This window comes from Pantherophis guttatus, chromosome 3 (assembly GCF_059756535.1).
Source record: "Pantherophis guttatus breed Tessera chromosome 3, ASM5975653v1, whole genome shotgun sequence".
In the NCBI taxonomy this organism is placed as follows: Eukaryota; Metazoa; Chordata; class Lepidosauria; order Squamata; family Colubridae; genus Pantherophis; species Pantherophis guttatus.
The window spans coordinates 207,074,824-207,101,121 of NC_142065.1; the positions used below are offsets into that span (position 1 = coordinate 207,074,824).

The following is a 26,298-nucleotide window of genomic DNA, read 5'->3' on the forward strand; positions in this document are numbered from 1 at the left end:
TGGGCTTCTCTGGAAGAGCAATTTAGAGGGTTGCTTTAAGATTAATTCCATGGGCCTTAGGTCATGGTGTGTGTTATTTATTTACATGTCTATGGAGATCCTCAGTCATGCAGGTCATTGTTGTCCCAAAGGTGGTGATTTTTTTTTTTCAAGAGGTAACTAGACTTTCTGTTTTTTCTTTGAAGAGTTTTCTTGGATGAGAAGCAAAATGTCTTCAAAGAAAAACCAGAAAGTCCAGTTGCCTCTTGGAAAAAAAAAAAGATCACCTTTGGGATTATTTATTTACAATATTTATAAAACCACAAGATTCCACTTAGGCTATAAATAGATAAGATAAGATAAGATAAGATGAGATGAGATGAGATGAGATGAGATGAGAAGAGAAGAGAAGAGAAGAGAAGAGAAGAGAAGAGAAGAGAAGAGAAGAGAAGAGAAGAGAAGAGAAGAGAAGAGAAGAGAAGAGAAGATAATGAGTAAAATTAATAATAAAATAAAAATAACAGAGTAGAGCATAAGAGCCAAGATGGACAGCTGGAGGCCTGGAAAGTAAAACATATGAAGAACGGTTGCAGGAATTGGGTATAGCTAGTCTAGAGAAAAGAAGGACTAGGGGTGACATGATAGCAGTATTCTAGTATTTGAGGGGCTGCCACAAAGAAGAAAGGAGGTGGGTCAACTTATTTTCCAAAGCACTAGAAGGCAAGACAAGAAACAATGGATGGGAGCTAATCAAGGAGAGAAGCAACCGGGAATTAAGGAGAAACTTCCTAACAGTGAGAACAATTAACCAGTTGTGGGAGCTTCATCACTGGAGGTTTTTAAGAATAGACTGGACAGCCACTTGTCTGAAACGGTATAGGTTTTCCTGCTTGAGCAGGGGGTTGGACTAGAAGACCTCCAAGGTCCTTTCCAGCTCTATCCTGATTGATTGAAAGCTCACAACCATTCAATTATGGCCAAAGTGACAGTGGATACTTAACTGCCTTGGTAAATCTGGGGAAGAATTACTTCAGAAGCAACAGCTTTTGACCTCTTCTCAGCTTCTGCCTTCAATAAAATATTCATGGGGTAATCTGACTCTACCATGAATTAAGGGATTATAGGGAGATAAAAAAGGGAATTAATGAATTGATCAGTTCCCTTAAAATGGCAGGGAATGACCAAACCCTCCAACAATCTTCACAGTGGCAAAAGATGCAGTGTGTAGCTTTTAAAATATTTGAAATGCATGCTGGAGAGCTTGTTTGATGTTGTTGTGGTCTGCCAGCAGCCTGTGGAGCTGGCAGTGGAGTCACACAGTGAGGAGGCTGGGGAGAAACATGGGCCAGTTCTGGAGTCTGGGGAAAGCTTGGAAGAGGGTTCTGCATCGGAGGCAGAGATGGGGCCAGGGCCATGTGGGAGTTATGCACAAACTCCCAGAGCCTTCAGAGTCAGACATCAGAGAGGCAGAGGAACAGGAGGAGCCTGTTCCTAGTGCGCGCATGGACAGACCTGCCAGTAGACAAGAACAGTTAAAACTAAAGGGACAACTTGGGAGTAAGGCCTCGAGATGATTGGCCCTCTCATAATGCTTAAAAGAGGAGCAAAGGCACGTGGGGCTTTTGCAGGAAAGCAATGTTGTTAATTCTGTTCCCGGTCGGCATCTCTGTTTGATTCTGGACTATGTGCGGCTTTTCTAAGAAGGTCTTTGACAGCATGTCAAGGGAGATAAAGATTGATGATTATCCCGAAGGACTTCTCACGAAGGAGTTTTTGCAACTGATTGGGACTAAGCTGTGAATGAACATAATTCACAGCTGTTGCAATAAAAGAGGTTTTTGGGACTACTCAGTGTTTTAATGACTCAGGAAGCCTAGGTCACAACAGATGTAGTGGTGAAAGCAACAAGCTAGAAACTGGGAGATCGTAAATACTAGTGTGGCACAAAATCAGCTGGGCAAATTTATTTATTTGATTTGATTTTCGTTCCACTTTTATTAGCAGTTGGCAGCAGTGCCTCAGATAGAAAGTCCATACAGAGAGTGGTAAGGACAGCCGAGAAGATTATAGGAAGCTCACTTCCCATCATTCAGGATACTGCTTATATGCACTATATGCTTAGAACTCAAAGCATTGTTAGAGACCCCTTCACAGTCTGTTTCTGTTGCTCCCCTCTGGGAGGAGGTTTTGAAGTATTTCTAGCGGGACTTCCAGATTCTATAAGAGTTTTATTCGCTAGGCCATCCATCTGGTAAACTTGCAAGATTCATTTCTCTCGCCATGTACACATCTGAACTAGACTGTTCTAGTTCTCCATGTCATATAATATATGTGGGTACATGCATAATTATTTATTTATTTATTTATTTATTTATTTATTTATTTATTTACATTGTCATGTTCATGTAGTGTATCTTAGAGGTGGTGACCCTTTGAGAGCTGTATGCAAGGAAATTTCATTTTAATGCATGCCGATCAGTGTACATTCAAAGTGACAATAAAGTTATTATGTCTCTTCTAAGTCTAATTACTTTATAGGTAACTCAAGGCAGTGAACATACATCATACTCTTTCTATTTTTCCCCACAAGAACATCAACCTGTGAGGTGAGCTAAGAGAGAATGACTGGCCTAAAGTTACCCAGCTGGCATTCACAGAGGACTAGAACTCACAATCTCCTAGTTTCTAGGCCAGGATCTCTAGGCCAATCCTTCTCTATCAGCACTAGGAAGTAGGCAATGGCAAACCACTTTTGAAAAACCTTGCCAAGAAAACTACAGGGAGTTGGCCAGGAGGTAGTGGCCAGGAGTGAAAAACTGACTCAAAAACATCGTAAATAAATATAAGGTGTACATGCAACCATTGCAACTGACGAGGCCACCCAGATTGGAGAATTTGCAGGTCAGTAATCCAGAGAGCGAAGAGCAGGTTAATCCTACTGTATAAGGCTATTTCAAATGTCTCTCAAGGATCCTCTCATTTCCCAACAGGTGGTCCAGATTTCTGATTGCTCCCTACAAAAGACATGTCTGAAGTCACGACTGCTTGGAAGGTGGTTTGTCTAATCTGCTGGTTTATGATTATTAGTTATCTAGCTTGATGTTTAGATCCAAGACTTCTGAGTTGGTATATGACAAGATTATATAACATGGGATATTAACATTAATAGATGCAGAACATTTCATATAACCTGAAATAGACAATTCCTGGGATGGCAGCATTACGAGCACCACACTTTGAAAAGGGGTGGAATAAAATGCAAGGCTCACTTGCACATGTGTGATCCCTGACGGTGGCTACTTTTCACATCTCTAAGATAACATGATAAAAATTTTAGGATTTTACAAAGTTAAGGAAGACAGAATATTGGATTTCTCTGGAATGATGCATAATCTGAAAAGCAGGCAGGAAGAGAAAAGGAAGGAAAGGAAGGGAGGGAGGGAGGGAAGGAAAAAGGGAGGGCGGGAAGGGAAGGAGGAAAAAAGGAGGGAGGAAAGGAGAAAGAAAGAAGGGGAAGGGGAAGGGGAAGCGGAAGCAGAAGCAGAAGCAGAAGGGAGGGAGGGAAAAAGAAGGGAGGGAGGGAAGAAGAAGGAAATAAGGGAGGGAAGAGGAAGAGGAAGGGAGGGAGGGAGGGAAGGGAAAGGAAGGAAGATTTAGTTAATTTAAAATGCATCTTATTAAAAAAAAAGCAAAAACAAAATTAGTTTTAAGAACTAATCAACAGCGCTGTCCACCATTCCTCTTTCTCTGTCATGCCTCTTTCAGATTGTCCATCTGTCCATCTGTCCATCTCTCTGCTTTGTGTAATTCACTCATAACTCTGTAGCTACCTTAACTCACATCATAAGAGCTGCTATTTCCCCTCCCTCCCTTAGGGCGTATCAAAGTACTTTGTTTGCAGTGCGCTGACCTGCTATGCGATCTCTTTGCATTTTGGGTTCTACAGCTGGATTCTTTATTCTCCCGAAGTGGTAAGAAAAGCGTCGTGAAAAGCCAATACCGTCTTAAAGAAGGCGTTGTTGTTTAAGCAATGGATCTCTCCCCTGATTAGAGATCAACTCTTTTTCTCTTAAATGAGCCCGTTTCTCTGCTTTCCCAAGAAATTTCTTTGTCATGGATGCGGGGTTTGGTGTCACAGTGCTCATGTTAAACATCTACACCAGGGGTCTCGAACCTTGGCAACTTTTAAGATTTGTGGACTTCAACTCCCAGAGTTCCTCAGCCAGCTTTGCTATCTGAGGTCTATCAAGGCAACCTGATCTACCCAAATATGGGATGGAGCATACAGCTTCCGCTTTCGCCTTTCAGCATCAATCCAGGAGCCTTCGCAGGCAGTTGCTTTCGCAACAAACTGTTTTTGTGTTGAATTTATAATTACCAACAAAGAAATACAGGAAGACTAGTATAGATCTATTTCAAGCTATTTAGCTCTCATCAGCTAGCCATACTCTTCTGGGTTTCTTGTTTATATTAAGGTCAGATTCTGGTGACGTCCTTAATGCTTCCAGGGTAGGGTTGAGAATTATACTAAACATTTTGCCTTTGCATTCTTTTGGGACATTTTTCAACTTTCTCATTGTCAGCGTTGCAACGCTGGCATAGAGAGAAAGCAGAGGAGAGCGAAAGATAACCTCTGAAACTTTTGCCTGCTAAATCCCTTTGAAGCCCGGTTGTCATGGAAATGAGGGGAAGGGGCACATTCCTGGGAAATGACGAGGAAAAGAAGTCTGAAGAATGACTTGGAAGACAGCCAATGAGAAGCAGAGATTTGGGGATCGGAAAGGGGGGGATTGGGAGGCAAAAGGTCAGTCTTGTCCACATGGAGTCATGATCCGGTGGCTGAGCTCAATTAAAGAAAGATTTCCTTAAAGATTGGCAGTTTGGAAATTCATTTAATTTTGAGATAGTACCGCAGTCTGACACTCATCTAGTTTACAGTCCCAGTTTGTCCAGGACAAATCTGACTCAAATGTTAATCTTACCAAGACAAGTAATGTCAGGAAAAATTCTAAGAACCAACCTGTGTCCTTTTTTCCTTAGCTCGTTTATTTCTTTTTTAATGTGTCGCAACTAGACGAGTTGCCTGACCAGTCTACTCAGTTGTTCTTCTTGGAACTTGCCATTGACTTATTCCCAGTTGGAGCCCTAGTAGGATCACTTTTGTCTGGCTATATAGGAGACAGATTTGGCAGGTAAGTGGACATCACTCTCAACACAGGGATACCCATTCTAGAATTTGTGGAATTTTCTCTTCTTTGCAACCAGCAATGAATAATTTGAAGAAGAACAAATGCAGGAACAAAGTAACATATCATCATGGGGAGGAAGATCTATTACCCTGTTTCCCCCAAAATAAGTCATGCCCTGATAATAAGCCCAATCGGGCTTTTGAGGGCATGGCAATAAGGCCAAGCGCTTATTTCAGGGTTCAAAAAAATATAAGACAGGCTCTTATTTTGGGGAAAATATGGTAAAAAGACCCATTAACTGTGACTATTGTGATGCACTGTACATGGGGTTACCCTTGGAAAGCATCCAGTAATTCCATTTAGTTCAAAATGCAGCTTTCCGCACAGTTTTGTCCATACTTAGGTGTGCACATGTGTTATCTCTCCTGCGGGAGCCACATTGGTTGCCAATTTGCTTCTAGGTGCAATTCAAGGTGTGCTGATTGTCACCCTTAAAGCCCCTTCATGGCTTGAGGCTGGGTAATCTGAGGGACCTTCTCTTGCTAGTCGCATCCTCCTGTTCTGCCCCAGCTACGGATCCCAAAGAACACAGCACACACGAACTCTGAACAAAACTTAGTTTACTCAAATAACACAGTTTTAGCAAATGCCGGCTGTTAATAAGCATTCTTAACAGCCTGCCAGAATTCCACAGATAAGATATTCAGAGTCTTACTGGAGTTGGCAGAAAGCCCAGAAACAAGGTTTGCAGAGACATCCCAATGCAATGAATAACAAACTAAAGTTGTTCCCTACAAATTGCTTCAGTCGGCATTCCTCCTTAAATAGGCTAAGGGAGTGGCCAATTAGCCCCAAGCCTTACTCTCGAGGAGACCTCCTCCTGAGGAACCACTCCGGCCCTTGGCAGCTCTGCATGCCCGTGCATTGAGAAGAGGCTCCACCTCTTCATCCTCTGCACTTAAAGGAGCCTCTGGAGGTTCTGAAGGCCCTGGCTGAATCCCTGCCTCTGGCACCACATCTTCTTCAGCCTCCTCGCTGTCCGACTTGAGCGCCAGCTGCACAGGCTGCTGGCGCAACACCACACCAGCCTCCTTGTCGTCAGGATCAGCAACAATCCGCGCAGGCCGCTGGTGGGCCACAACACCTCCTGATCCACTAGATCAGGGAGGCAAAGTGTGTGGTGGGTCCTGTCTCCTAAAGAAGTACATCTGGCGGGACCCAGAAGAAGGGCCTTGTCAGTGGTGCAAGGGTGAAATGCTCCTGGTTTGGACCGGATCGCCTGATCCGGTAGCGATGGCAGCCGGTGGTTTGGAGAACTGGAGGAAAAATCCCTCTGCCCACCGCCCACCCCCATGCCTAGCTGAGCTGTGCCATCATCAGAGGCTGTTTTTTTTTTTTTTACTTTTAAGAGCATTTTTTCTACAACAAACCATGGGTTCTGTTTTCGCTGGCAGATGGCTTCAGAAGGCCATTCCAGCTGAAAATGGGATCCAAGGGGGTCACACCCACTCCAACCACGCCCACCCCAGCCACAACCACCCGGCCCCCCAAGGTCAAACCCAACCCTAATGTGACCCTCAATGAAATCGAGTTTGACATCCCTGCATTAGAGAATCATGTCATTTGGTCAATTTCCTGTTGTCGGAATAGACTGTCTTGGATAAAAGAAACCAACTATTGCTGATCTATTCTTTTGGAATAATGCCCATAAGAGAATTGCAGAGCAGTTGATGTCCAAATTTTGACCATTAGCAAACTAATTCTCTGCGAGCTGCACTGGCTCCCTATTTGTCTTCGGGCACAATTCAAGGTGTTGGTTATTACCTTTAAAGCCCTACATGGCTCAGGGCCAGGTTATCTTCAAGACCGCCTTCTACTGCATAGCTCCCAGCGACCGGTAAGATCCCACAGAGTTGGTCTCCTCCGGGTCCCATCAGCTAAACAATGCCTGCTGGCGGGCCTGTTGGGGAGGGCCTTCTCTGTGGCTGCTCCAGCTCTTTGGAATCAGTTACCTCCTGAGGTCCGGACCATCCCCACCCTATTGGCCTTCCGAAAAGCGGTGAAGACCTGGCTTTTCCGGCAGGCCTGGGGCCGTTGATCTCGCTTTGTGGCCTGACGAGATCCGGCCATGAATGGTGTGAATGGGTTTTAATGTCTTTAAGGTTTTTAATTTTTAAGTGTTTTTATAGTGATTTATTTATTTATTTTATTTTTTTATTTATTTTCAATTTATATACCGCCCTTCTCCCTGAGGACTCAGGGCGGTGCACAGCCAGAATTAAAAACATGAAACATAAATATTAAAAACAATTAAAATCTATATAAATTTGGTCCAAAATTTAAAAAACCACAAACCAATTAAACATTTAAAAATTTTAAAAAATTTCTTCCTAAGCCAGCCCGGCTTGCTGGAAAAAGTGAGTTTTAAGGACACGGCGGAAGGCACTGAGGTCTTGGATTCTCCTTATCTCTGGGGGCAGCTGATTCCAGAGGGTAGGTGCCCCCACGGAGAAGGCCCTCCCCCTGGGGGTCACCAGCCTACATTGTTTGGCTGATGGCACCCTGAGGAGGCCCTCTCTGTGGGAGCGCACGGGTCGCTGGGAGGTTGTTGGTAGCAGCAGGCGGTCTCGAAGATAGCTAGGCCCTGTGGCATGGAGCGCTTTAAAGGTGATAACCAACACCTTGAAGCGCACCCGGAAGGCCACCGGGAGCCAGTGCAGCTCGCGCAGGAGCGGTGTTACATGGGAGCGCCATGCTGCTCCCATCACTACCCGCGCTGCTGTGTTCTGGACCAGCTGGAGCCTCCGGGTGCCCCTCAAGGGGAGCCCCATGTAGAGAGCATTGCAGTAGTCAAGGCGAGAGGTGACGAGGGCGTGAGTGACTGTGCACAGGGAATCCCGATCAAGAAAGGGTCGCAACTGGCGAATCAGGCGAACCTGATAAAAGGTCCCCCTGGTTACAGCCGTCAGATGTTCCTCCAAGGACAGCTGCATATCCAGGAGGACTCCCAGATTGCGAGCCCTCTCTGTGGGGGCCAAAGACTCGCCCCCAATAGTCAGTGATGGAGTCAACTGACTATATCGGGATGCCGGGAGCCACAGCCACTCAGTCTTGGAAGGGTTGAGCTTGAGCCTGTTCCTCCCCATCCAGAGTGTATTGTGAATGTATTTTGAGTGTATTTTGAGTGTATTGTGAGCCGCCCTGGGTCATATAAATTGAATAAATTAAATAAATAAATAAAGTCACAAAAGGGTAGGCAGGAGGACCCGGTTGTGGGGGCAATAAGATGACTTTGTATAAAAAAGAACACCGCTTAGAGGGGGCTCGAAAGCCCTACTAAGCAGGTATATACAAAAGTATGAAGGCTATTGCTTAATGCATTGTAAGCTGCCCTGAGTCTCCAGAGAAGGGTGGCATATAAATTGAACTAATAAATAAATAAAATAAAATAAATAAATAAATAAATAAATAGGAGCAGGGAAAAGAAAGAGGGAGGGAAAGAGAGAGTGGAGGAGAGGGATGTTTCTAATTGCTATGAAAGTGTTTGAGCAGAGCTTGCTGGGATCTGAGAAGCTAAAGGTATCTGATTGAAATTTATAAAACTTGGAAACAACTTGAGTAAATTCTGTCTGTCTCATAACCAGTAGATCCAAAACAAATTCTTCCAAATGATAAGGATTAGGAATCCGCTGATTGAAGCAGACAGATATATTTTCAAGCTCATGAAGAAGGTGGAAAGCAGACGTGGATGCTTAAGACATGGATGGCTCTACTCTGGAGGCATCTATGTCTTGTGCAATGCTTATTTCAAATCGTTTTCAAAACATGCAGATTCCCAGTAAGCTCACTGCAGTTCTTTTGATTTACATTAATTTTATTTTTCACCTTGTTACCCACGTTTTTCATTTTTTTTCATTTTTTTTTTTTTTTAGGAAAGGCTCTTTGGTGGTAACTAATTTTTTGTCCCTAACCTCGGTCATCTTTTTGGCTTTTGACACAACGGTATATGTTTACGAATTCACCATTTGTGCACATTTGCTCACTGGGGTATGTTTAGGTGAGTAGAGTCACGATTGTTTTGGCTTTGTGTATTCTTTAAAGAAAACCAGTCAGGCCTGAAATGCTTTATGCCTTTCAGGTAATTCGATCAGAGACTCCGAGTAACAATCCAAGGCACACATATGCATCCATATGGTAGAGAGCAACTAAGATGATTAAAGGCCTGGAGACTGAAATGTATGAACAATAGTTGCAGGATTTGGGTATGGGTATTCTGGAAAAAAAGAAGGGCTAAGTGGTGACATAATAGCAGTGGTTCAATAAGTGATTTTTTCCAGTGAGACCGGTCTATCAGGGCAACCTGATCTACTCAATTATGGGATGGAGCATATTGCTTCCGCTTTCGCCTTTCAGCACCAATCCAGGAGCCTTTGCAGCAGGGGTGAAATCTGAACCGGTTTACTACCAGTTCTCTGGCCACGCATGCGTGCCATGCGTCAAACATGCACTGTGTGCATGAATGCACACTTTGCACCAAACGTGAGCTGTGCACATGGATGCGCATTGCGTTCCAAAAGGAGGCCTGGGAAGGTAAGTAGAACAGCATTGCGGGGGGGGGTTGTGATCAGCTGTGGCGTGCGTGGGAACCTTTTTAAAAACTTTTAAAAAACATTTTTTACTACCGGCTCAGGGAAATAGGTAGTAAAAAATGCTTTAAAAAAGTAAAAAAAAGGCTCTGGCAATCATTGGAACCGGGTTTTTTTTACTTCTTTAAAGCATTTTTTTACTACCTATTTGCCAGAACCGGTAGTAAAAAAATGCCTAAAAAGTAAAGAAAAAAGTTCCGACGATCAGCTGAGCGACGTGCGATTGTCTGCACTTTTTCCTTTTGCTTTTCAAACCATTTTTAACTACCTGTTCTAGAGAATGCTAAAAAAGTAAAAGAAAAAAGTTCAAACAATCGCGCATCGCTCAGCTGATTTTCGGAACTTTTTTTTTACTATCGGTTCGGCAGACCAGTAGAACTTTAAACTACCGGTTCGCACGAACCGGCCTGAACTGGTAGCATTTCACACCTGCTTTGCAGGCAGTCACAAATTGCATTTGTGTTGAATTTATGTTTACCAACAAATAAAATAAATGAATGAAGGGAGACTAGTATAGATCTATTTCAAGCTATTTAGCTCTCATTAGCTATCCCAGGCCTGTCAAACTTGATTTCTTTGCGGGCCGGATCAGTGTTTTAGTTGTCTTTTGTGGGCCAGTGGTGGGGGGAGGAGTCAGCAAGCACATCCATGCGCAGGTGTTGGTGGGCGCCTCCTGTGCACAAGTGTGCCTATTATGATAGAATAGGCCAGGCCAAGACTTCCCAGAGGGCCAGGAGGAGAAGGTGGCGGTGGTGGCTGAGGGGTGAGTGATAGACGAGACAACGTTAGCCTGCCACCACCTGTGCACATGCATGCCCGCTGGGATAGCATGGGCTGAGTCAAGGTGGCGCGGACTGGCCCCTTGCAATTTCCAGGACTGCTGCCTGGGCCGAATCGGACGATATTGTGGGATGGATCCGGCCCAGGGGTCTTGAGTTTGACACCCCTGACCTAACCATACCCTTCTGGGATTCAAACACATGCTATTTGCATTTTAGGTAGATGTATTATCCTCTAAACCACAGGCTCTCCTCGCTTTGTCAGCAATACCAGGGGAGAGATTAAGTGTTTTTTTCATTGAGACCGGTCTCTCAGGGCAACCTGGTCTACCCAATTATGGGATGGAGTATACAGCTTCCACTTTCGCCTTTCTGCTCCCATCCAGGAACCTTCACCAGCAGTCCTTTCGCGACATATTATTTTCATGTTAAATTTATGTTTACCGACAAAGAAATAAAGGGAGACTAGTATAGATCTATTTCGAGCTACTTAGCTCTTCTCAGCTAGCCATGCCCTTCTGGGATTCGAACCCAGACAATGATTGTTTTACAATACAATACAATATATTGTATAGAGCAAAATAAAATTTTGGAAAGTTCCAGGTAGAATGGCTTGAGGTGAACAGCAATGATCGTATCTGCATGGTTTCTAACGCTCTCTTAATTTACTTCTGCACATTGTGTCCCATATACATTTGAATTACCTTTTAACTTTTTTTTTCTAACCAGGTTTAAACTTCTGCATTATGTATGTATACCTCTTTGAGATTGCTCCCAGACGCATAAGGGGAGGTGTCATCATGCTAACAGATGTCTTTGTAAAACTGGGCAACACAATTGCTCAGATTCTGACCTTTCCTTCAAACATAGGACACCAGAATGGTATGTGTTTTTAAGAATGCCCTTTTTATGTCCCTATAAATCATAAACATTAAAACTAACGAAGAAAAATATATAGAAATAATATCAATCGAACAAAATATTTGTAATTCACCTTGGTGCTCTTTGAGCTTCTTGGTTTTCTTGCAGATGTTCCATTAGCCTTCTAGGTTAACATCATCAGTGCTAAAGATTAATATGGATGATGCTAGCTAGTTGGGTAATTAAACACCAAGCTCAGAGAGCACCAAGGACCCCATAGAAATAATAATTCAGAGGAATCGTCGTTGTTTTCTGACTGTAATGAGATTCAAAGAATCTAGTGACTATTACCGGTAGCTCCATTTTCCCTGGCAGAGGCACTGTGGGCCAGTCATTTGCTGTTTCCAGGATGGTCCCGTGGGGAAGATCTAAGCACCCTCTGGGCCAGAACTGGGCCCTTGGCCTTGAGTTTGACACCCCTGATTTATAATATAATAATAATAATAATAATAATAATAATAATAATAATAATAACAACAACAACAACAACAACAACAACAAAACAACAACAATAACAACAACAACAACAACAACAACAACAACAATAACAATAATAATAATAATAATAATAATAATAATAATAATAATAATAATAATAATAATAATAATAATAATAATAATTTTATTTCTATACTGCCCTTCTCCCGAAGGACTCAGGGCGGTGTACAGCCTATTTAAAAACACCGACAAAACAACAATGTAAAATTTAAAATAATTAAATAAATTGGCTCAGATTTAAAACCCCAAAAATTTAAATGCCCCAATTTAAAACTATTGTGTTGATAGTCCGGCCTGACGGAACAACAGGGTCTTCAGTGCGCAGTGAAACACCCGGAGGTCGGAGATCTTACGAATTTCCGGGGGCAGTTCGTTCCACAGGGCTGGGGCTCCCACAGAGAAGGCCCTCCCCCTGGGTGTCGCCCGCCGACATAACTTGGCCGATGGCACCCTGAGGAGACCCTCTCTGTGGGAGCGAACTGGTCGGTGGGAGGCTATTGGTGGCAGAAGACGGTCTCGAAGGTACCCGGGTCCTGTGCCATGGAGCGCTTTAAAGGTGGTAACCAACACCTTGAATCGCACCCGGAAGACCACTGGGAGCCAGTGCAGCTCGCGCAGGAGGGGTGTCACATGGGCACAACGGGTTGCGCCCATAACCACCCGCGCGGCCGCATTCTGGACCAGTTGGAGCCTCCGAGTACTCTTCAAGGGGAGCCCCATGTAGAGAGCATTACAATAGTCCAACCGGGAAGTAACAAGGGCATGAGTGACCGTGCGCAGGGCGTCCCGATCCAGAAAGGTTTAGACTATCCCACTATTTTAACCATGAGCATAGTGGCAGGCAGCCTATTAAAAATATGTGCTTTTGTGTATTTGAAAAAGGTGAACGTATGCTTGCAAAATCCATCTTGATTTAAAACAGATCACAGGTAATTCAGTGTTATTGTTGTGTCCTCTTGTGCAGGCTGGTATCTAATAGTACTTCTGGCTGCAATAATTCCTTTGGCTCTGATGATCCTACTAATCAGAATACCTGAAAGTCCTAGATACCTACTGATCCAAAATGAAGATGAAGAGGCAGCAAGGAATGGTAAAATTACTCTAAAGTGTACTGAACAGAAGTAAGAGCTCAAGACAGTGAGAAATGGGACAAACTGAAAGAGCCCTTTCTCAGCAACTGTTAACCGATTGTTGTTATTTCAGTGTTGTTGATCACATACATCAATATTAGTGTCAGATTGTGTTTCAGATACACAACATACCATCATATATTTTTACATAAAAATTGGATGTCTTACATTGAGATGGAATGCATGCTGAGAGTAAGAAGGATTACCAAAGAGAAAGAAGAGGACAAGTTACATTAACTCCAGATGTTTGCCCTGATTAGACTTTCCCATCTTTTTTGACCACGTTATACAAAGTGGTCAGCACTGTTAGTTCTAAACAACATCGGATATCATCACATATGATGTCATATGTGACGACTAATCCCGGACCTAAGGACCTTCCGTCAAGCTTTGAAGACCTTCCTATTCCAGCAAGCTGGGCTGGCTTAAAATTTTAAAAGGGTTATTTTAAGGGTAATGGGTTTTAAATATTTCGGGAAGCCAATTGGATTCAATTCTGTTTTAAATTATTTTAAATTTTGTATTGTATGTATTTTAATTTGGCTGTGCACCGCCCTGAGTCCTTCGGGAGAAGGGCGGTATACAAATTTAAATAATAAATAAATAAATAAATATGACATCACATATGACGATATGTGATCATCAGTGAAGCACATTGATCTAAATTGATCTAAGGGCTATTATTTTTCTCCAAGGAATTATGTGGAACCCTGTTCAATAGCAGTGACTGTGAGAGGGATCTTGGAGTCCTAGTGGACAACCATTTAGATATGAACCAGCACTCTGCAGCAGCTGCCAAAAAAGCCAACACAGTTCTAGGCTGCATAAACAGAGGGATAGAATCAAGATCATGTGAAATGTTAATATCACTTTATAATGCCTTGGTAAGGCCATACTTGGAATACTGCATCCAGTTTTGGTCACCACGATGTAAAAAAGATGTTGAGACTCTAGAAAGAATGCAGAGAAGAGCTGATTAGGGGACTGGAGGCTAAAACATAAAGAATGATTGTTGGAACTAGGTATGTCTAGTTTCATTTATTTCATTTTCATTTATTCGAATTTCTATACCGCCCTTCTCCTTTCGGACTCAGGGCGGTGAACAGCCAGATAAAAAACATCTATACAAATATCACAGTTAAAAATAAAGTTAAAATAATTTATAAATTTGGCCCATAATTTAAAACTTGTCAATTAAAATAAATATTGAAAATTTAAAACTAACCCTAAAATCAGGACAGACCGGCTAGCTGAAAAAAATGAGTTTTTAGGGCCCGACGAAAAATCCGGAGGTCGGAGATCACTCGTATCTCTGGGGGTAGATTATTCAATAGGGTAGGTGCCACCACAGAGAAGGCTCTCCTCCTGGGGGTCGTCAGCCGGAATTGTCTGGCCGACGGCACCCTGAGGAGGCCCTCTCTGTGGGAGCGAACCGGCCGGTGGGAGGCTATTGGTGGCAGAAGGCGGTCCCGTAAGTACCCTGGCCCTAAGCCATGGAGCGCTTTAAAGGTGATCACCAACACCTTGAAGCGCACCCGGAAGTCCACCGGAAGCCAATGCAGCTCGCACAGGAGAGGAGTAACATGGGAGCGCCCCGTCGCTCCCATAATCCCCCGCGCAGCCGCATTCTGCACCAGTTGGAGCCTCCGGGTGCACCCCAAGGGGAGCCCCATGTAGAGAGCGTTACAATAGTCCAGACGAGAAGTGATGAGTGCTTGAGTGACCGTGCGTAGGGAGTCCCGGTCCAGAAAGGGGCGCAACTGGCGTATCAGGCGAACCTGACAAAAAGCCCCCCTGGCCACGGCTGTCATATGCCCTTCTAAGGACAGCCGCGCATCCAGGAGGACACCCAAGTTGCGGGCCCTCTCCGTGGGGGCCAATGATTCGTCCCCAATAACCAGCAATGGCGTCAGCTGGCTATACCGGGACGCCGGCAGCCACAGCCACTCGGTCTTGGAAGGGTTGAGTCGAAGCCTGTTTCTCCCCATCCAGACCCGCACGGCCTCCAGGCACTGGGACATCACTTCCAAGGCATCATTGGGATGGTCTGGGGTGGACATGTACAGCTGAGTATCATCAGCGTACTGATGGAACTCCACCCCAAAACCACGGATGATCTCACCCAGCAGCTTCACATAAATGTTGAACAGGAGGGGCGAGAGGACCGACCCTTGCGGCACCCCACAAACAAGGCGCCTTGGGGTCGACCGCTGCCCCCTGTCAACACAGATTGCGACCGGTCGGAGAGATAGGAGGAGAACCACCGCAGAACAGTGCCCCCCACTCCCAGTCCCTCCAGCCGGCGCAACATGATACCATGGTCGATGGTATCAAAAGCCGCTGAGAGGTCTAATAGGACCAGGATAGAGGAATAACCCCTATCCCGGGCCCTCCAGAGATCATCCACCAACGCGACCAATGCCGTTTCCGTGCTGTACCCAGGTCTGAAGCCGGACTGGAGTGGATCCAGATAGACAGCTTCATCCAGGTACTGGGGGAGCTGTCGCGCCACCACACTCTCAACAACCTTCGCAATAAAGTGAAGGTTGGAGACTGGACGATAGTTAGCCAAAATAGCCGGATCCAGGGATGCCTTCTTGAGGAGAGGCCTCACCACCGCCTCTTTCAAGGCAGCCGGCAGGACACCCTCGCTCAAAGAAGCATTAATAATCCCCTGGAGCCAGCCTCGTGTAACCTCCCGGGAAGCCAGCACCAACCAGGAGGGACACGGGTCCAATAAACATGTGGTTGTGTTCAGTCGTCCCAAGATCCTGTCCACGTCCTCGGGAGCCACAGGATCGAACTCCTCCCAGATAACACTCTCACGGGTCTGCCTCAGTCATCTCGTCTGAACTAACCCAGTCGGCGGCCAAATCTTCCCGAATCTGAGTTATTTTATCATCCAGATACTGTACAAAATCCTCAGCTCGGCCCTGCAAGGGGTCCTCCCGCGCTCCCAGGTGGAGGAGGGAGCGGGTCACCCTAAACAGGGTGGCTGGGCGGTTATCTGATGATGCGATAAGAGCGGCAAAATAGCTAGATTTCGCCGCTTTTATCGCCACTAGGTAGGTCTTAATATGAGACCTTACCAGTGTCAAGTCAGACTCGGAATGACTGGCCCTCCAACCGCTCTCTAGGCGTCTTTTCCGGCGCTTCATCTCCCTCAGCTCCTCGGAAAACCAAGGAGCTAAGTGAGTTCGGTGCCGGGTCAGAGGCCGCAAAGGCACGACCCGGTCCAAAGCCCCGGCAGCCGCCCTATCCCAGGCGGCCACCAGGTCATCAGCCGAGTCATGAGCTAGAGTCTCAGGAAATGGCCCAAGCTCCATCTGGAACCTATCAGGGTCCATCAGGCGCCTGGGGCGGAACCACCTGGTCGGTTCTGCCTCCCTGCGACGGGGTACGGCGGTCAGAAAGTCAAGTCGAAGGAGCGAGTGGTCAGACCATGACAAGGGTTCAATATCTACATCACCTATATCAAGGCCACTCAACCACTGACCAGAGATAAAAACTAAGTCCAGAGTGTGTCCCCCCATATGAGTAGGGCCGTGAATTACTTGGGTCAGGTCCATGGCCGTCATGGAAGCCATGAATTCCCGAGCTACCTCAGATGTTTCACCGATGGATGGCAGGTTGAAATCCCCCATGACCACAAGTCTGGGGGTATCAGCCGCCACCTCGGCTATAACATTGAGGAGCTCGGGCAGGGTCGTTGCCACGTGGCAGGGAGCCAGGTACGTGATCAACAGACCCATCTGCGCCCCACGACCCCACTTCACAAAAAGGGACTCACATCCGGCTATCTGAGGTACAGTGGTCTCCCTCGGATCAAGACCTTCTTTTAGAATGACCGCCACCCCCCCGCCCCTGCCCTGAGCTCTCGGCTGATGAAATGCATGGAAGCCTGATGGGCACATCTCCACGAGGGGAACTCCCCCCTCATGGCCCAACCAGGTCTCCGTGATACCTGCCAGGTCCGCTCCCCCCTCCTGAATAAGATCACAAATGAGGGGGGCTTTATTTACCACAGACCTGGCATTACATAACATCAGCCGGAGACTCGGGCGCTGAGACTCTAAGCAGCCTGGGGAACGGGAAGAGCTAAGGGGGCCGGGGCATGCAATCGCTCGGAGATAGCGAGCACGTGCCCCCACCACATGATATGGCCCCCTGCTCCCGTCATACCTGCCCCTCCCACTCAGCGTGTTAATAGAGAAGCCCTCACTAGAGGGCATTCTAACAGTCCCCTTTCCCCCAGAGTCCGCACCCCCTACGGCACCATTAATAGCAACCGGACTGGTCTGCAACCCCCGTGGGTTTTCCCCCAAACCCACATAACCTCCCCCACCCTCAGAACCCCTTAAAAGTCTACTTTAAAAAGTCTTTAAAAAAACCCTCAATCCCCTTTTTGCGACATGCCACCTCTCGGGGTCCCAAGATCCGTCATTAAGGTGGGCCCTCGATAACATAGAGGGCCAGGCTTGCGAGAGGGGGGAATCTCGCAGCGCAAGAAGCTTTGCCCTAGAATACATGTTAACACTAGAGTGATAATACAAGTTTGGCCTAGACATGGCCTAGGGGTTTATAATGATGGTTTCAGATGTCCAGGAAGCAAGACTAAGTTAATCGGAAGAGTCGCCATTACCCTCTCACGGTAATGGGTAGGAGTCCTCACATTCAGTCCAGCTGAGGGAAACTATCCAACCACCCTCTCATGGTGGTTGGCCATCCTAATCAAGGCAAGATGGAAAAAGTCCGAAAAAGTCCGAAAACCACCCTCTCACGGTGGTTTGGGCTTCCTGGCCCTGGAAAGATGAGTCCCATCCGTGGCGAACGAAGTCTGGAGCTGGCTCCATCCATCCTCCCGTAACTGCCTTGTCCTCCATACAGCCAGGAGACAGGACGAAAGACAGAGCCAGGTCCCAAGCTCTGGGGAAGAAAGTCCACATTGGCCAATAGGCCGATAACAGGGCCAGAAAAAGGGAGGGGGGGAGGCCATCCATAGCGACCCAATACTGGAGCCGTCCACCAGCCTCTCCAACCCCAGATCTTTCCATACAACCTTTAACATCAGCCATGTATCCTTCAACCCCTGAGCACAATGGGGTTCAGCTCCCCCATTTCAATGTCAAGGCTTGATGTTCCTCTCCTCTCCTCCAATGCCAACAACTCTCCAGCTCTCCAGCACCACCGCCCTCGACCTGGTTGCCACGCAGCAGCCACCATCACCACAGCGTCGTCCTCAGCGCCGGCCACACCCAAGCTCCCAGCGTTCCCCAGCGCCCCCGGAACATCCAAAAGAAACCCCCAGGGGCGTCCAGGGTCAGGGGGGAGCTCGCTGGGCATCACCGCTCTGGCCGCCACCGCCTCGGCCAGGCAGGGAGGAAAAACGGCGGAGCCGATGCAGCCGGGCTGTCGGCGTTCAGCCTCGGCGTTCTTCCACCCGCGCCATCTTCCGCTCGCTTCTCCCCAGCCACGAGGTTCCGGAGGGCGAAAAAGCCCTCATCAGGCTGGGGAGAGACTCCTCCAACTGGGAAAGGGGTTGCCGATGTTCATGGCAGCCCCAGAAGACCCCTGCCAGTCCACGAGCCGCCCATCCCTAGACGCGATTTAGACGGGCGTCGCCATCTTGGGGCATGCGCAGAAAAAAAAAATGATGAAAAGAAGGATTAGGGGAGAAAAAAAATGATGAAAAAAATGATGAAAAGAAGGATTAGGGGAGACATGATAGCAGTCTTCCAGTATTTGAGGGACTGGTACAAAGAAGAGGGAGTCAAGCTATTCTCCAAAGCACCTGAAGTCAGGACAAGAAGCAATGGGTGGAAACTAATCAAGGAGAGAAGCAACTTAGAACTAAGAAGAAATTTCCTGACAGTTAGAACAATTAATCAGTGGAACAGCTTGCCTCCAGAAGTTGTAAATACTCCAACATTGGAAATTTTAAGAAGAGGTTGGATAACCATTTGTCTGAAGTGGTGTAGGGTTTCCTGCCTAAGCAGGGGGTTGGGCTAGAAGATCTCCAAGGTCCCTTCCAACTCTGTTATTCTATTCTATTCTATTCTATTCTATTCTATTCTATTCTATTCTATTCTATTCTATTCTATTCTATTCTATTCTATTCTATTCTATTCTATTCTATTCTATTCTATTCAGATGAGATAATTCTCTGTTATTCTATAATTTGGGGAACTAATTCAATGGCAATGGAGGACAGAAAGGGAAATTCTAGTGTTTCTGCTTAGAAAAGGAATTGGGTTGGACACGACTTTGCAACTAACAATAAGAAATAAAATAAATAAATAAAATTTGATGTAATGCACCTAATGCTCTTTCGGCCAATTCCATTGCAAGATAATATATTCTAAGGTAGGTAATAGACTTCGTCATTTCAGGTTCTCTATTCTATCCCTAAAAATGGTGGCTGAATGATATCTCTTATTTAATTTGAACAAAACAAAAAAACCCAGTATTAAAACTTATCGGTTCCTTCTCCTGGAGATGTCTAGGAACTTGTCTTCAATCTTGGTCTTGATGAGCAAGAAGGGGTTAGGAGCTGAAAGTCATTCCTTCACTTCCATTTCAGAGTTTGTTTTCTTCTTTTCTTCCCATTCAGTCTTGTGGAGGTTAAGGATGTTTGAAGACGTGGAAGAAGAAATTGAAGAACTTCAAGAAGAGAGCCTCGAAGAGGTCGAAGAGAAGAAAATAGATATAATTCATTTGGGCAAAATCTCAAATATCTCATGGAGTCTCTTCAGTATAATTGTCATAATGGTCGGGACACAGCTTGCTGGCTTTCATGAAGTAAGTCAGACACATATATCAAAAGTAGCTGAATACCCGTTCTCCACTACGAAACTATGTGATCGGGCTTGAGAAATCGACAGTTACAGCTTGAAAATTAATAAGTAGTTATGATCGGCCTCTCCTCTCCCCTTCTCTCCCTTAGGCTTGCCCCACAGAAGCCTCCCCTATCCTATCCCCTGCTTGCTGCTGTGAAAGTAAAACTAAAAGTGAAACTCCTCTCCTCTGCTTGTGTTTTGCATTTGGAACAGGTTTCTTTTCAGATGGGGAGGGTGATTAGAACTCCTTAGTATCAGAGCATGTGAATAATAATATAGGAAATACTAATGCTCTGATGGTCATTTCGAAAAATCCTTTCTTAGTGAGCACCTAGAAGCCAAGAGAAACATATGTGGCAAATTTCAAGTTTGTAGGCTTTACGGTTCTGGAGATTTTGTAATGATGTGTGAGTGGTATTTCACTTTTATATGTGTATAGATATAGGCTTCTGGATACCTTCCAGATATAGTGCAGGGTAGTCCACAATAATGACAATAGAAACCAGAATTTCCATTGCTAAGTGATGTGGTCATAAAACGAGTATATGCAAGAGACACCAGTTGGGAATGAAGTTCCAAAGATTGGTCATAACCATCATTCAATGCCATCATAACTTCAAACAATCTCTGAATGAATGGCTGTGAGTCGAGCACTAGCATTTCTACACTCTGATTTTAATGAGCATGAGAAAAGGATTTTTCAGAACCAGGGATTTTTTTAATTTTATTTTTATGACCTTCGAGTCCCTTAATTTGGAGTAGAATTGGGGTGACTGGATGGACATGAGCTTGGAATACTTGGAATACTGCATCCAGTTTTGGTCACCACAATATGAACAAGTTATTGAGACTCTAGAAAAAGTGCAGAGAAGAGCAAGAAAGAGGATTAGGAGATTGGAGGATAAAACATATGAAGAATGGTTGCAGGAATTGGGTATGGCTAGTTTAACAAAAAGAGGGACTAGGGGTGACATGATAGCAGTGTTCCCATAATTGAGAGGCTGCCACAAAGAACTAAGGGTCAACCCAGAGGTGAAATGCTACCGGTTCGCACCGGTTTGGCCAAACCGGTAGCAATGGAGCATGGTTCAGCGAACTGGTAGCGGGGGCAGCACAAAGCTCCACCACCCACCCAGACGACATTACTTCCTGGTTTTAAACAGGAAGTAACCTGTTTTTGACCCTCTGCGCACGCGCAGAAGGCTTTGTGCATGCTTAGAGGGTCCAAAATTGAACGTGACATGCGTGGAGTACACACTTCTGAAATGGTAGGGAAGGTAAGTAGATTTCACCCCTGGGTCAACCTATTCTCCAAAGCACCTGAAGGCAGGACAAGAAGCAATAGATGGAAACTAATCAAGGAGAGAAGCAACCTAGAAATAAGGAGAAGTTTCCTGAGAGAGTGAGAACTATTAATCAGTGGAACGCCTTGCATCCAGAAGTTGTGGGTTCTCCAACACTGAAGGTTTTTAAGAAGAGATTGGACAACCATTTGTCTGAAATGATATAGCATCTCCTCCTTGAGCAGGGTGTTGGACTAAAAGATCTCCAAGGACCCTTCCAACTCTGTTCTTCTGCTACATGATACGACTATTGTGATCATTTGATTGTTTTTATGAATTAAGGGGAAAATCTTCCGTGTTAAAGATGTTAATATGATGTTGAAGTATCTACCTAAGCTTTGGCGTCTGATTGTAATCAGGAATTATGATTGCACTGAGCATGGAGAGTGGATAAAAGGATGGCACTGAGATATTGGAAATGTGATCTTATTCCAGATGCTAAGAAATGGTGATCAGAAATAGGTGATCTACCTGTTCTGGAAAAAGCAATCATTTCTACTAACCAAAGAGTCCAGCAATGTGTGTTACTATGTCAGAGGTGTTACAGTTTTACAATTGTAATTTTATTTTGCAATACAATTTTACATTGATTCTATTATAGCAGTGGATTGATTAGTAAACCAGCGATTATTAATAAATATAATATATAAGATTTCTTTTCTTTTTTCTAATTTGGGGTTGCCTGTTTTTTTAATTTCTTCAGGTTCAAATATGTTTGTTAACTTATCAAAAATATAAAATACAGTCATACAAAGAAACATGAAGATAATGGGGAAATAAGGGAGGAAAAGGGGAAGAGGAAAAAAGAAAGGAAAAAGAAAAAGAAATTCATTCACTTCTGATTCCTTTCGGTGCAGTAGAATCAAACCTCAACTTTTTACTTTTATATAATAGTATATACTAGCCATTTTTATAACAACAAACCTATCTAATCAGAAAAACCGAAAATCAACGTTTCATTTTTTTCTCACCTCAAGCACAAAGTCCAAAAGTGGTTTCCAAATAGACACAAAATTGTTTTTTTCCCCCCTTTAATCAGTGCAGTCAATTTAGCCATCTCTGCTAACCCCATCACCTTTTGCAGCCATTTGTCCATTGTGGGAATCCAAGGATCCTTCCATTTTTTGTGCATTAAGCATTCTTGTTCCCATCTTTTTTAAATCTGTCATTTTTTTGTTTCCTATTGTTATTAAATTTTTTGGAGGGGAGAAGAAAGCCATTTCACTGTTGAAGATGTGTTCTGGGAAGATGTCATGATTCAGTCCACAAATTTTTATTTATTTATTTATTTATTTATTTATTTATTTATTTATTTATTTATTTATTTATTTATTTATTTATTTATTTATTTATTTATTTTTCAATTTATAAATTTGGGGGAATAAATCTAAAACATCTACCTGATACCTTTAGATGTGTAGCCTGATAGTCCTAGAAATCAGAGTGGAAGTTCATTCTCTGTGCTTGTGGGTTGGCTTCCAAACATTTCATTACCAGGCTAGGTAACAGCTTCAGTGGAGTTTAGGGAATGTCAGTGTTGCTGTTTTTCTGCTTATAAGGGCTTCGTATGATCAGTAGCCCCTATGATGGAAGGGTCATGTCAGGTGAAGGTCTTATGATGGGTCTTGTCAGGATCTTCTGAGGAGTCAGGTGTGGGTCACATCATGTGAGAATCTTGTGATGGGGAGGTGATGTCAAGTGAGGGTCACTAGGAGGTGAAGTGCTGGTGGGAGGGTTGCATGGGTTGGTAGAGGGTCAATGCCATCGCTGGTTGCTTGTATGGTGGATTTGAATTCTCAACAGCTTGTAGGCTGGTTGTAGGTCAAAGTCTGGCACTCCACAAGCAATTCCATCAACAGACACATCAATCTACAACCAACCTATGAACCCCTAAGAATTCAATACAACCTTACAACCAACCAACGAAATCTCTGAAGGAAAAGCTGGGAGTCATTCATATAATAGCTTCCCACATCTGGAGAATTCTAGGATATGGAAGACTGGTTTCAGACAAACAATATTCTTTAGGAAATAAAGATACTCAAAAGGCAGCTGACCCTCCCATTTCAATTTGTTTATCAGATTCTCAAAACGTTCATATTAAAAGTAGACAAGTGATAGCATTGAAGACATTTCTGAACTACAATTCCCAGCACCCCTTACCATAGTCTATGCTTCCTTGGCAGGCTAGGAGTTACAGTTTAGGAACATCTTGAGTTCTATCAGTTTTCTACCAAAGCGTTAAAGCCTCAGTAGCTTCTTTCATTCAGCTAAAACTGTTTAATTGCTCTCTTGTCTGCTTTCAGGTATATTATCAAAATTATGAAATTTTGCGGAATACAGAATTGACTTACCATGCCATGTGGCTCATGAAAATAGCCATAAGCTTCCTTCTCTGCTTCGTATCTTTGCTAGCGGTAAGTTTTTGTTTTAACTTCATTCCTCTTAACTTCTAATTCAAGAATGGATACTCTCTATCCTCTGGATTGCATCTGGACCCCAAATAATATTGTCCCACCTGATGAGATTCTACTGCTGGCATTCAGCGATAAGCTATCAAAATATTCTGTTGGTTTTTTTTCTCTTTGCAAAGAACCTTTACATATTTAAAAATAATGCTCCAAAAATTTTGAAACCAAATATTGTAATTTTCCTTGGTAGCAAAATAATGCTCAGCTTTATATGGAAAGGGAGATGCCAGATGCTCAGGATGGTTTTTGAAAAGAGACAGTATTATTAATGCACGTGGGATAATTAGAAAAAGCCAAAAATGATTTTTTAATAAAGTTGTCAATATATGTTTAGTCGATTAAAGGCATTTGATTGTGTTAGCCGTGTCAGTCTGTGGAAGGTCTAATTGTCCTCATGATAAATTTATATACAAGACAGGTAGCCGTAGTCTAGATATAATATGATGAGACACACAGGTTTAACCCTGTCTGTCTCATCATATTATCCTGGAACAGCAGAAAAAGGAAATAGAACATCTATGTAACATATTCCAAGAAAACGGATACCCACGCAACTTTATCAAACTCTCAACGGTTCCAAGAAGGCTCCACACCAATTTGAACCACTCAGGTGACCTTGATGACACAGATAAACCTCCAAGTGACTTCAAGGATTCTCTAAAAAGAATACAAATGACCAGCTCTGTCTGCAAGGAGTATAAATCCCTCTGTTTCCCACCATCCAATCAGAGCTGAAGAAGCTTCTTGAATGAGAAGCGAAACGTCTTCAGAGAAAAACCAGAAAGTCCAGTTGCGTCTTGGAAAAAAAAAAAAAAACCTTTGGGACAATGGATAGGACACTTCAATCCAGAAGTGGATGCAATTGAAACACAAGTAGATTTGTGTAGGGGTACACCTGGTTAATCCTTCTGGCTGTTACTTGCTCTTTGGAACCTTTTGTTATAGTTTGCCTTTGTGTTAACCTATCACCTCTTCATGCTTCCTGATCTTTAATATTTTTCAGACATATCTTGTTGACTTCTTGGGCCGAAGGATTCTTTTTCTCGGTGGCCTTGCAATTTGTACTCTTAGTCTCATTTTGATGGTTGTGGTGCTTGAAATATTGCGATATCAGGTAAAGTAGCTAAGACAGAGGGTGGGGGTGGGTGGGTGGGAAGCTAAGAAGGATACAAACTCCAAATGTCACGGTTAGCTGTCAAAATTTCAGAGCCCTTAAAGAAAAGTTATAGATAGGAACAACAGTTTCCGAAAATGCCTGAACTTTTGAATAAGAGGTTATGGAGAAAGAGATTGGAGAGAGAGGTTGCTTTAGAACCCAACATTGCTCTAGAGGTGTCAGTTTTTTATGTCATTTTCAATCTTCTTCTTGTGCCATATCCGTCATCGGACGTTGGCGATCATGTTGGCGATCCTATTTTTATCAACAGCCGCACAAAAAAGTGCTGCTGAGTTTTGTCCAAACCAGTCCCTTAGATTTTTAAGCCATGATGTTTTTCTTCTGCCTGGACCTCGTTTGCCTTCAATCTTTCCCTGGAGGATTTATTTATTTATTTATTTATTTATTTTATTTCTATACCGCCCTTCTCCCGGAGGACTCAGGGCGGTGTACAGCCTGATTAAAAGCACAAAGACAGACAGAAATTTAAAATAATTAAAATTATTAAATGATAGGCTCAATTTAAAACCCCAAATTTTAAATCCCATATTTTAAAACCCAATTAAAATCTTTACCTTGATAGTCCAGCCTGGCGGAACAACATGGTTTTGAGGGCACAGCGAAATACACGGAGATCAGAGATTTTACGAATTTCTGGGGGCAGTTCATTCCAAAGGGCAGGGGCTCCCACAGAGAAGGCCCTCCCCCTGGGTGTCGCCAGCTGAGGATTAAGTGAAGTATGGCATATTTTTCCAAGTGTCTCATCGCATGTCCAAAATATCCTAACTTTCGTTGTTTAATGGCTTTGTTGATTTCCCTTTGCTTTCCCAGGCGGCTTATCACCTCTTCATTTCTGATTTCATCAACCCAGCTTATATGTAACAGCTGTCTGTAAATCCACATTTCAAATGCTCATTTTCAATGCCCTTTCGAATTCTCCAACTATGCTATAACTTTATCAACTTGCAGCATTTTCACTACCTAAATTTCTTTTTTAAAAAAACAAAAACTCCCATTGTAATGATGCAGGAGAATGGCCTTGAGTTGCTAGGAAATGATCAGATAACAGTGTGAGGAGCCCTCATCTGCTTAATGGTCAGAGAAAGAAATTTAGGAAGGACCTGACCCTAAATTGATCAGTTGGTTAAAAAAAAAGAGATGCTTATTATTTATTTAGCGTATGATGAGAACATGACAGAAGAGAAGTAAACATATGCACACAATCCACGTAATTATATACAAAACGCCTATGGGGGTATGACAGTAGCCTCATAACTGGAGGTCCAATTCCACTATCCAGGCAATTGCCTCTGGAGTTGCTTTGTGCATACCTTCTAGGGAACCAGAGCA

The 26,298-nt window shown here is 44.0% G+C and overlaps 1 protein-coding gene across 1 annotated transcript in view; it reads left to right on the plus strand.

The window, feature by feature from the left end:
- Nucleotides 1-3,860: 3,860 nt before the first annotated feature.
- Nucleotides 3,861-26,298, plus strand: part of LOC148114965 (solute carrier family 2, facilitated glucose transporter member 7-like) — a 70,944-nt gene continuing 48,506 nt past the window's right edge. Inside the window, exons 1-8 of the mRNA XM_087890915.1 lie at nucleotides 3,861-3,950; nucleotides 5,020-5,171; nucleotides 9,101-9,225; nucleotides 11,323-11,475; nucleotides 12,977-13,102; nucleotides 19,753-19,940; nucleotides 23,628-23,738; nucleotides 24,796-24,906. Coding sequence (XP_087747041.1) covers nucleotides 11,340-11,475; nucleotides 12,977-13,102; nucleotides 19,753-19,940; nucleotides 23,628-23,738; nucleotides 24,796-24,906 — 672 coding nt within the window. The 5' untranslated portion in view covers nucleotides 3,861-3,950; nucleotides 5,020-5,171; nucleotides 9,101-9,225; nucleotides 11,323-11,339. The remainder of the gene's footprint in view (nucleotides 3,951-5,019; nucleotides 5,172-9,100; nucleotides 9,226-11,322; nucleotides 11,476-12,976; nucleotides 13,103-19,752; nucleotides 19,941-23,627; nucleotides 23,739-24,795; nucleotides 24,907-26,298) is intronic.